At 41.8% G+C, this 11994-nt stretch overlaps 1 protein-coding gene across 1 annotated transcript; it reads right to left on the bottom strand.

Moving 5' to 3' along the window:
• Positions 1–341: 341 nt before the first annotated feature.
• Positions 342–11763, bottom strand: LOC134615889 (uncharacterized). The gene is made up of 11 exons (XM_063460577.1): positions 11691–11763; positions 10711–10989; positions 9791–10039; positions 6921–7025; positions 4123–4188; positions 3868–3903; positions 1369–1446; positions 1219–1269; positions 938–1015; positions 790–840; positions 342–671 (listed from the first exon to the last, which is right to left on the bottom strand). The coding sequence occupies exons 1-11, from the start codon at positions 11749–11751 to the stop codon at positions 583–585; spliced, it is 1143 nt and encodes a 380-aa protein (XP_063316647.1). The 5' UTR covers positions 11752–11763; the 3' UTR covers positions 342–582.
• Positions 11764–11994: the final 231 nt, after the last annotated feature.

The raw sequence follows: 11994 nt of genomic DNA, 5'->3' as shown, positions 1-11994 counted from the left end.
ACCCTTGCCCCTGGAGGGGGAAACTGCACCCAGACCCAGGTGGTGTTACCCTTTTCCCTGCGGTGGAGAGAAGCAGACCGCCCCGACTCCGCAGCAGCAGGGAGGCCCCACACACCAGACCCCAGTCGGACGGCCAACTCCTCCTCCTAGCCCCCCCCCCCCCCCCCCCCTTTTTCAATAATTTAACATAATTAAAAAAGTCGCTCTGATGATGAATTCCCACTGTAGAAACAGGCTATAAAAACAATTTAATGAAATTTTTTATTGCATTAATTTTCAAAATGAATTTATTTACAGCTTTAGAGTACACACACATCTGTACACACACATCTGTACTGTCAACATATTAAAAATATTTTAGAAGAAAAACTTTCTGTCAGAGCAACATTTCACCTGATGTCAGCGTTCAGGACTGTTTGGTTTTTTTGCAGAGTTCCTCGTGTATTCACGTTAAGATTGTATTATGACTAACAGTAACACACACAGGTTTTTACAATAATACAGAATAATACTCTACATATACATGTTATATGTTCCCATAAACATCTGTGCTGAGTGAGATTGTTCCTGACAGCAGAACATTCAGGTGAAACTAAACTGGTCTGGCCTGCTTCTTGATGCTTTGGGTTTCTCCAGTAAGACATATGTGTTGTCGACGGGCTGTGAAGAACCTGTGGATCATAAACATCATCAGTCTGAGTGGGCTGTATGTGTAACAAACACACCTGTGCAGGTTTGGTGTGTTTACAGTGAGTTTATGTAAAATGAGGTGCTGATCGTTAAAATTACCTTTTTTATTTCCATCACTAAATGTGGCACCAATCACAGAATATGGAGAATCTGCAGGAGGAAATGAAATATACTGAATTAATACAACATTTAAATTTATCACCAGAGCCTCTCATTTACATGGGACTGTAAATAGTGATGGCAGCACAGGTGTTACTGGTCGTGTTTCCAGTCTGTGGCAGCTCAGCGATGGTGTTGTATGTGGCATCACTGTGGTTTGATCCTCCTGTTAAAATATTTATCAAACAGTCTTCATCAGATCCAAGTAACAGTCCACTGTTATACACAACAAATCAACATTTTCAGCTTCTTTAGAAAACGCACAGGTCCAAATATTTTATCACACAAAATAAATTTGGGTTATCCAAAAATAACTCATGTGTGGCTCTTTTAGTACACATCCAAATCAGAAGGAAGAATTAAAGTTACCTTTATTATTTCCAGCATGAAAAGTGGAAGCAGTCAAGGAATATGGAAAATCTGTGAATGAAATATTTTGATTAGATGCAGCATGAAGGAGATGAAGCATCAGCAGAACGTTTGCTTAAATCATGTGACTGTGAAGGTTCAGTGCAGCACAGGTGTTACTGGTCGTGTTTCCAGTCTGTGGCAGCTCAGCGATGGTGTCGTATGTGGGATCACTGTGGTTTGATCCTCCTGTCAACAAAAAGTCTCAGTAAGAGTTTACATCATTTTTATTTGTGTTCATATTCACAGTGTTCAGTGACACGATGACCCCGACCAGCAACATTGTACTGGAGAGTCAGTAGTACGGCAGGACCAATGTTTTTTTCTCACCAGTATCGAATAAAGACTACTTGCATCATCTCTCCATGGAGGGAAAGTGAAAATACGAAGTTTGAGGATGTTTATAAAAATATTCTGCATCAACAGCTTTGTTTAAATCCCTGAAAGTGGCGACGTCTCTCTCAGAGCTCCTGTTTGGTGACATGGCAGCAGTACGAGTCGGTCACACTGCTGCAGGATGAAAGCTTTCAGAGTACAGACAGCTGCTTAGCTTTTCCATCTGGAGGGGAAATGATGACACCGTGTGGGAGGCGAAGAACGAGCTAGCTTAAATGAACTACCACGTGTAAATCTTCGGCTTCGTTGGCTTGGACATGTACAGTGTACGGCCAGAAGAGTTCAGGTATTCATTTGTCACATGAAGCTTGTGTCATAGCAGTAAAGCTGACCAAGTATTTTTCCAATGTCAGGTAAATCATTACAGCGTACAGCCAGAGTCGCTGTGGAGAAGCACAGATCGGCCTGTACAGCAGGGTTAGGAGAGGTGTGCTCACATGCTATACGCTGCGCCCTTCAGCCAGCTGTAAATAAACGCTCATTCATCCATCTGTTAGCATAGACCTGCTATTTTGGCTAAACTTGAAGATGTTCAAAATAAGGCTGGAGGGCAAACAGGACGACTGTACTGTTTTGTGTGTCCCAGCAGCCCCGAGAGTTTATAATGAAGAATAAAACACTCATGTTCTGTATGTTTAAAGTTTTCCAAGTTGCCAGATTATATATGAAAGTTTACACACAGTCCACTCACTGCGTACAATTACATCCCATCTGTTACAACAACATCCCACAACCCACAGCAGTTAGACGCTATCATGGCTGCTGCTGTTGCTTCACCACATCATCTCACTCTGAGGTGAAACTGTCAAATATACAGCTGGATGCCCAGAGCCGACCACCAGAGGGTCCAACAGGACCAACTGTGAATGTGCTAAACTAAAAATGTGTGTGAAGGATTCAACTACAAAATGCACCAGCGAACACACAAAGGTGATACAACTGAGTTTACAAAGATGCGTTTCACCAGAATAAATTGAAACACCGCTGACGTCTGGTTGTAGGTTTTACTAACTTAGTTTAAAAAAGGATTTTAGGGTATTTCTAAAATTTTTGTGGGTGGAAAAATTAAATAATGTCACAATCTTACAGGGAAATTAAAATAGTTTTATATGCCAATGACCTTCTTTAGGTTATTATACTTTTGTCTGGTTGCCTCCTCGCTGCACATGAAAAGCTAAATGTTGGCTGGTGTGTTACATTGTAATGCAGCTACTGAGAGTGATGCAGAGGCCTGAGAACTGATAAGAATTTAGCCATTTTGATTCAATTATTGATATCTCTTATTAATTGGCTCCACTTTGAGAGTCACTTCTACACACCTACAGGCTACAGTCCCACACTGCAACATAGATCCCAGTCCTAATGAGGACATACGTAAACTTTCTCATAGTATTTAGCTATGAACACAAAGCCGACAGCACAAAGCTGAAAACCAGCACAGACTTTATAGTGGTCGTCATGGTGATTCTACTTCAGAAACACGAGCAGGTAGAAATGGAGGCTGCAGCCTGACTGCTCATCAGCTCGTTACCTGTTGAAGTTCAGGCTCTGGCAGCAGGACTGGGGTCTGCATACACTCAGCTTTAACACTATTCTGGGTTCTTGGCTAGCTTAGCGTTAGCATGCTGTCTGTGCAGATGCTTGCAAAGAGCCGAAGTTATTTCAACAGCATTGTGTGGTTGTTTCTGTTCTGGATGCAGTTTCCACTTTAGTGTTGCACTCTTGTCGTTTTGTGCAATAGAATTAAAAGTTATGTCCAGACTGCACTGTTGCTTTACTCCTCCCACACAGGAACTGAAATCAGCTGATTATAGTGGAATGATAAGTGGGATCAACAGACAAGCAGACTAACACTTCCCAGGAACTGGACGACTGGGAACCGCTCCTCTACAAGAACAGATTCTCTAATCTCATCCCTACTGATGAATAAATAATGATGCTGTGAACTCTGAGTTTAGTTTGTTTAACAGTAAAAGTCAAAGAATCAAAGATGGATTCTCTGAGGAGTTTGACCACAGGCGTGATTACAGAATGAACTACAAGAGAAAGGTCCAATAACTTCAAGATGTAAGTTAAAAATATAAATGGAAGCAGGTTTCATTTCTGTTGATTTGAAACCATAGACGATTCTGTAGCATCTAAAGACTTGTTCCTGTTTAAACTATTCTCTACATAACATCATTTAAAAAAACAAAAACACCATAAAAACCTTACCTGGAAACTCTGTCATGCAGTTTGCAGATCGTAGTCCTGAGAAAACAAACTGAATTAATTCAAACTCAACAGGAAATAATTTTGTCAGAGTTTGTTCTCGCTCTGTTTTTGTACTCTGTTAATCACTAATAACCACCTGCTGAATGCTACAAGCAGCTACCATGGCATCATTTCAGATCACCCTGACTGTAACTGTAACACTGCATGAATGCTGACAGATGAAACTGTCACAGCTGCTTCACTCTCACGTCTCACCATTTATAACATGAAGTTCTGCTCCAGCTGGTATCTCATCATAGACGTGGAGCTGTTTGTCATCCCCTGCAGACACATCAGAGTCAGTTCCTCCTTTAAAGTTAGTGAAACCTGCCTGTGATGACGTCTAGCTGTGAGAGCATTATTAACAATCTTTTAGCTGTTAGGTAACTGGCGCCCAGTTACCTAACAGACCTTCTCGACGTGTATAGCCCCAAGAGAGCGCTCAGATCCTCTAACCAACTGCTCTTAGTGCAACAAAGGCCCTGACGAAAGACTAGAGGTGACCGAGCTTTTGCAATTGCCGCATCCAAACTCTGGAATAATCTTCCTGTCGATGTCCGCATGTCAGATTCCATTCAGTCGTTTAAATCACGCTTAAAAACTCACCTGTTCCATCTAGCTTTTGAAACAAATTAGTTTGGACTTCCAGCTGGTCTGCATTTGTGCCATGTAACTGTAACTGTAACTGTTTTTAATTGTTTTTAACTGTTTTTGTTGCCTTTGTTGTAATCTGCTTTGCTACCTTGTGTGAAGCACTTTGATGGACACTGTCCTTTTTAAATGTGCTATAATAATAAATATTGATTGATTGATTGGTTTAGCTAATGATACTGATCTAGAATTCGATAAACCTGCTCTTATCTTAAAAGTACCAAAACAAATTCAGCAATATTATAAACTGTGAGCAAATGCGTTACTTTGACAGTCTGATGAACAGAAGAGGACACATATCACAAGGATGTCAGCAGTTAGGGGGTCACAAATACAGCATTTACAGTAGCACCTCTGCTCATAATTGTACGTGTGGACTGAAAAAGCCTTTTCTGGTCCTGTAATCGATGCTGTTCCAGTGGTGGATGTTCATGATATTCAGTAACCCTGTGAGCTAAAAGCCCAGGCTTCACTCTGCTCTAAAACACTCTTATTCACAGGAGGCTGACCAGTAAGAACAGCTTGTTTCACACAGAGCATGAAGTGAGCAGCTGCAGACGGGCAGTCATCCAAAACTACTCAATCCATGAATCCAGCAGTCTGAGGGGGCACCGCTAAACTGTGGTGTGTCCTGAGCAGTTACCTACAGGTCATGACTCAAAAGTGAGGCTGGGATTCAAATTTCTAAAAATCTAATTTATGAGATTGAATAAATTCTGTGAGTGGAATAAAGGCAGAGCTGAAAAGATGCAGGAAAATAGAAAAAAACAAGGAACACCAAGAAAAGAAAAGCATCAAAACTGAGTCACATTTTAAAGTTTTACAGTGTCAAGTGTTGGAGGCAGACTGCTCCAAAGTGCAGAACCACTACAGCAAAGGCCCAGTCTCCTCTGTGCTTCACTCTGCTTCGACCAGCGTCAGAGATCTGTTAGGACAGTGGTGTTACATCAGGACAAGCAAATCTAAAAACAGACATGAATGAAAACACACCAAAGCGATCTCTCTCCTCTCATCTCAGAGCTCCTCAGTTTGTACATCCATCCTTTACATTACTGCCATCTTGTGGCCACAGTTGGCTACTGTCACTAAAAGCTGCACTTATTTCAGACTCAAAGCAAAGTGTCTCAGAGGCGCGTCTGTCTCCTGCTAACACTGAATGAAGCTGACGAGCTGAGAGGCTGCAGCTTCTTCCTGGTGTGCACATGTGCATTGTGTTTAAACTGCTGTGACTTTAACAGTAAACTGATGGGAGAGCAGCATGAGAGGCAAGCTGCTGCTGGCTCACCTTCACTGATCTCAGATCAGTTACAACCTGCACCAGCTAGCATTAGCAAGTCAACAAGCTTCAGGGATTTAGCATCGTAACAGAGGACTTTTGTCTTGCTGGTTGCTGTAATGTAGAATATAAAATATTTAAGATGTACTTAATATTCTGGGGGTAATAAAGTAGATATTTATTTAACTGTGGCAGTACTGGGATTTTACAATTCTTCAGCCAGGAAGGAGTGCAGTATGTTTCAGTCTGATTGAGTTGATTTTGTTAAATAGGTAAATAGTGGAGGAGGATTCTTTGTTTGCATGTGTAATTGGGGTTGGGGTGGTGGGGGGCATCGCTTCTGCTTGCCTTTCTGTAAAAGTCGATCCTAAAACATCCTGGAAGCCATAACGAGGGAAATATGGTCTCGTTTACCTGCCTGTCAGACGTCGAGCTGCTTCTTTCTGATTAAGTTACAGAAGACAAACCAGAGCCTGGCTGATTCCATTTGTTATTACATAAACATCATTCCACACCAGACCAGCTGGGATGCACCACCCACTGGTTGCAGATAACACTATGGTGGGAAGCTGCCATTGATGCCATAGAGGTTGGTAACAGAGGTCAGATACAAGCGGCTGAATCCACTGGTGGAGAGGTTTAAAGGAGCTCCTGAATAAAACCAAACATGATCCGAAGACAGTCCATCGGAGAAGGAACGAGGAACAGCTGTTAAGGAAGTCGCTACATCGTTTTTAAACCTCAGTGATACGCCTCCACTTTACCACGTCTCCTGTGACCTTTCTGTAAAAGAAGAGTTTACACTGGACTTACTTACTCCACCTGTCCTGACAGGTGGAGTTTATATGATGGAGAGTGTATCAAAGAACATTTTGGAAGAAAGCCAGTGTGATTGAGATGGCAACAAACATGACAGGTAAGACAGACAGACAGCAGCCCACAGCCACTAACAGATGTTTCAAAAGAACCGAGTGAAGGAAGCTAAACTAGACCACAGCAGACATGTGAGAATGATGCGACTAACGTGTGTAAACCAATGAATAAATCATGTAAACCACAGATTCTGGTCATGTTTCTCTTTACTCACCTCGTCTGTTGGACCTGCATCTCCACATGAAGTAGACAGTGATGAGGATGAGGATGGAGAGAAGAAGAAGACCAGTTCCTATCAGGAAAGTCTGCACTGGAAAAGCTGGACAAGGTCAGAGTGATGAACATGGATCATGCATCACATACATGGACTCTCTGTAATATTTCATATATAAACACATCAGACCTCACTCTAAATGTCATTTATACTACAGGCCAGAAGAGATGAACATGTTTACAGTTAAATCTGTTAAACTGCACTGCTTAGATTCTTCGATGCAATCATAGCTGATGGAGCATCGGGGGGTGATGCAGGTGTTACTGATGCTTTATGAGATGTAGCAGTAGTTGGTGGTGGTGGTGTTGTAGTAATTGATGGTGTTGTTGTAGTATTTGTTGTTGTCTTATTCTCTTGAGTACAGAAAAAAGAAAATATAGATACATAGAAATTAACAGCTTAAAAATCAACAGTTGAACTTTAAATATACGAGTTGGTTAAAAACAAACTCCACATAAAAAAAACACAAAATCTAAAACTAAAAGTAAAAAACTGAACTGAAGAATTTTACATAATATTTTGTGATTTGTAAACAATGATTGGATGCTGTCTGACTGATGCTGATTAATGTCACGGGGTGAAGTTGACATGTTTTAACTTTGTGTTTTTAAGCATTTGTGCATGAGTTGCTGTGTTTTATCATTTTTAATCTCTTAATAATGTACAGTGTTTTATTTGTACAGTTTTATTGCATGCTTTTATTGTATATATTGTTGACGTGTTTCGGGGAGACTTCCAGGCATGCCAGTTAAGACTGTGACCAATCAGGGTTCGCCCTTGGCCACAGCAGCCAGGGAGGCAGAAGAACATCACATCAAGAAGGCCCTGTGTAAATGTGGTTATCCCAGCTGGACTTTTGTCAAAGCGGGAAAGGCACCTAAAGAAAGCTCCAGATGATCCAGGAGAGAAGGACAACCGCTGCCCAAGCGAAAACCTGTAGTGATCCCATATGTGTCAGGAGTATCGGAACAGTTGAGACGCATTTTTTCTAAACACCGGGTCTCTGTGGCTTTTAAACCCCAAAACACGCTGCGCCAAAAACTGGTCCACCCCAAGGATCGGGTCCCCCGACACAAACAGAGTAACATAGTGTACGCTGTTAAGTGCAGGAGGATTGCCAGGATTTATACATCGGGGAAACCAAACAACCTGGAAGAGCTACCTCATCAGGCCAGGACTCTGCAGTCTATTTACACCTACAGGCCAGTGGACACTCTTTCAATGATGAGGATGTACACATCCTGGACAGGGAGGAACGCTGGTTTGAGCGCGGCGTCAAGGAGGCCATTTACGTGAAAAGGGAAAGACCATCTCTGAATGGAGGAGGGGGCCTAAGGGTACATCTGTCACCATCTTACAATGCTGTGATGAACAGGATTAACTTTTGGTGACTGGTCAGTTGTGATCGGGAACACTAAAGTAAGACGGGTGGGGGTGCACACAACTGGAAGCGAGTGACTGTCGCTTTCCTCCCGTCCCTCAGGAGAGAAGTGGTGGAGATATGAAGTGTGGAGGACGTCGTCAGGTTCACATCTTTAATGGACCATTCATGGGACTTTTAGTGTTTTAGTGGACTACACTGGAATTTTATTTGGCTGTGTTATTTTATTTTGATTCTTGTTGTCTCTGGCCAGGGTTTTGATTCTGTTTTATGTGTGGAACAAATTATATATGGAACCTACATGAATTTCATATTCCCTACTGCCTTGGCTCCTCTACTGCTTTTCCCGTTTAGAAGGGTTTCCCTTCTTTGCATAGATACCATCTGCTTATATTCATACCCACAAAGTATGTATCCGGTTATGAGACAGAGCCAGGGTGTTGTGTGGACAGCCCAGTTTGAAACACAGATGTCCCAGTGAGTTACAAATAACATAAGAAAGTGACATATGAACTAGACAGACAGGCAGACAGAGTCCTTTAGCATGTTTAATGCTCTGGTTCTTATTTAGCACTTTTCTACTCTGAGCACTCAAAGCGCTTTACATAACTTGCCTCATTCACCCATTCACACACGCACATTTTTGTCTGCGCTTTCTATTTAAGTGCTTCTAACATTCACATGCATTCATACTCTGGATGCATTAAAGAGCAACATGAGGTTATCGTCTTGATGCATGCTCAGGTAAGTAAATCTCCAAAAGTTGATTCTGTTCATCTGGACGTTTTCAGTGGGAGAAACATCTCATGACCATAGAGGTTAAAAGTCGTGTGCATGTACTTGACTGCAGCTCCACAGCTTCTTTAATGAGGAGGGGAGGAGTCAGTGAGTTGTCCTACAGTTCACCACCTTCTCTTTTGTCTGTTTGTTTGAATGTTGTTTTATTGTTGGACAAGTTGTTTCAGAAGGTCACATTTACTTCCTCAAAGTTCAATCTAAGAGCAGTAAAGATGTTTGTGGAGATGTCCAGAACTGCTCGAGCTTTGTAAACGATACTCGCCCACAGTCAGCATCTCTGTGCTGTAGTTTGTAATAATCTCATCACATCTGAAGATCATTAAGATATTTCTCCTCTATTAAAAACTTCCAGCTTGTCTGATTTAGAATTTGCTTCTTAGTCACAATTCAAATGGAAACATCTGCTGGTTGTGTTTTAGATTTGTAGTTCATCTGTGAACTACAGATTACACAGAATTTAATGGGGACACTATGAGGCCTCCATGCCCAGTGTGAGTCCACATTTAGGTAAAACACTGACACCACTCTCATGTCTGTATGGTAGGAATAATCCAGCAGGAAGATTTTCTTAAAGTTTGTTGGAAACTCTACAAAAACATTTCTGTGTTAGTTTTGGGTTCATGTGTCTCACCTCTGTCAGATCTCTGTCCTTCGGTCACGTTCAGATAAACAGCTGGTTTTCCATCACAGTAGTACAGTCCAGAGTCAGCAGGCTCAGCTTCTCTTATACTTAATGTTTTGTCCTGAGTGGAAACAGAAATCCTTCCTTCATTTATTTCTCCAGAGTCTCGTCTCCATGTGGGAACAGCTGATCCTCCAACATCATGAGAACAGTTCAGAGTGATGCTGCTCCTCTCTGCAACACTCACTATTTTTGTTCCTGTGAAGAATTAATGACATTTATCATTAAAGTGATTCTTTCCAACAGGTCACGTGCTGATTGGTTTAAAGGTGGACGTCAACAGGAAAGAGGAGGACAGGGAGCAGAGAGAGGGCTGCAGCCGACAGCTTTCATTGTTTTAACTGTTTCACTTCATCCATTTCTATTTATCTGTTTCAATCAAACTGGAGCTCAGGCAGCAACAACAGCACAGACACAGACACAAGAACCCACACAGTATATCTGCGCACTGCCCCCTGGAGGCAGCACACAGCTACTACAGGCGGTGTGAGCTGGCACTTGAAACAGGAAGTCTGCGCTCTGACTCGATAACCACGGTGGTGATCCCGGTTATCTCTGCTGGGGTTTTAGGTTTTTCATGTTAAAGCAAAGACAGAATGACATCATCAACATAAAGTGGATCACTGCACAAAAACCCAAACTAACATTTTTCAGTGTGATCAGCTAAAGTTCAGATACACTGTGGTTTGAGTTCATAGAGAGCAGAGATAATACTTTTATTATTATGTAGCTGTTCACAGCTGCTCACTGGTTACTGCAGTATTTGATGTTTGCAGATAAATGTTGTTGTAAAAGTGTCTAAAATATGTTTGCATGTCACCTGTAACAGAGATGCATTTAAAACAGAAAATAGAAAAACAAGATGTTACCTGATGGGATCACTGTCAGCTCCACAGCTGTTTGATTTTTACAGAAGTATCTGCCAGAGTCTGAGAGATTAGCTCTGAGGATGAACAGAGACCCGTCAGCCTGTGAATCGTATTGTTTCTGTGGATCATTGATGTGTTTTATAGTTTTGTCTCCATCAGCTGTAAGTATGTCAGCTCTGCTTCCTCCACTCTCTCTGCTCCACCTCACTTTACCCTCCACAGAGTGAGGACAACGCAGAGTGACCTGCGTCCCCTCCTTAAATCCTTCATGGGTTAAACCTGCAAAAACAAACAGAGTTTTTCAGAAATCCATAAACCTTCAGATGCTGTGGACACACGGTAACATTACAAGTCTAGACACAGTGAGACAGGAGCGTTCGTTAATGCTTTGATCCCGAAGTTTCATGAAGTTAAACTTTGTTACATGATGAGTGAAGGAAGAATTTCAAAGCTGCCAATCATCCAAGATTCATATAGAGAGCTAAAAATCACCAACCAGGCCGAGATCTGACAGAATAACAGCAGAAGCATGATTTCTGTTTTTAAAGTCCACAGTGATCAGACTGTCTGTAATAATGAAGCTTCTTTGAAGGATGTGAGGCTGGAAATGGAGCGGCACCGTCATGTCACTCAGCTGTTTGAGTACTGATGTTTCATGATCGTAGCTTCAATCAGGAAACACTAATTTCCTGATTGGAGGTTGGATTGTTGGTCGTATGAAGCACTCAGTCTTTTCTAACGTTTTATAGTCCAAACAAAATGACTTCGTTCATCTTTAAAATGACTGACGGATAATTTTATGACAGATTTACTGTCAGTGAGATAAAAACTGTCTGACGTGACGCGTCGGACACTTTGAGCTGCGTTCACACCTTTATTCAAGCACACAGTCTCACACTGAACTTCACAGCTTTTATTATCTGAGAGTCTTATATGTTAACTATAAATATGTAAATGTGAATAAAGTGAAAGAGTCTCACCTGCAGTGACGTTAGAGCCCAGAGTGCAGGCTAACAGGCAGCAGAAGATGTTCACCTTCATCCTGACACAGTGTCTGAATAGTTCCTGTGTGATCTGAGAACAGGAACTCTCTGTGAACACGCCTGTTCTTCTTCCTGCTGCTCGTAACCACACAGCTTTACAACCACAAACACAAACTTGTTTGTGGGTAACAGGTAACAGATGCTCTTTATAGTCTGTGAACATGTTTCAATGTTAACATTTAAATGGGGACATTTTTATGTTGTCGTTGATTGGAAACAGATACTCGTTAAAACCAGCATC

This window comes from Pelmatolapia mariae, linkage group LG3_W (assembly GCF_036321145.2).
Source record: "Pelmatolapia mariae isolate MD_Pm_ZW linkage group LG3_W, Pm_UMD_F_2, whole genome shotgun sequence".
Taxonomy (NCBI): domain Eukaryota; kingdom Metazoa; phylum Chordata; class Actinopteri; order Cichliformes; family Cichlidae; genus Pelmatolapia; species Pelmatolapia mariae.
This window is presented reverse-complemented; position numbering and strand designations above follow the sequence as displayed.

Bases quoted from the DNA above. Each gene is read 5' to 3' on its own strand.
- LOC134615889 (XM_063460577.1), bottom strand. From the start codon at position 11,751: ATGAAGGTGAACATCTTCTGCTGCCTGTTAGCCTGCACTCTGGGCTCT. The intron at 1,270-1,368 runs GTGCTGCACTGA...TTTCATTCACAG, and splicing joins AAACACGACCAGTAACACCT to ATTTTCCATATTCCTTGACT. The intron at 672-789 runs GTAATTTTAACG...TATGATCCACAG, and splicing joins TAGTGATGGAAATAAAAAAG to GTTCTTCACAGCCCGTCGAC.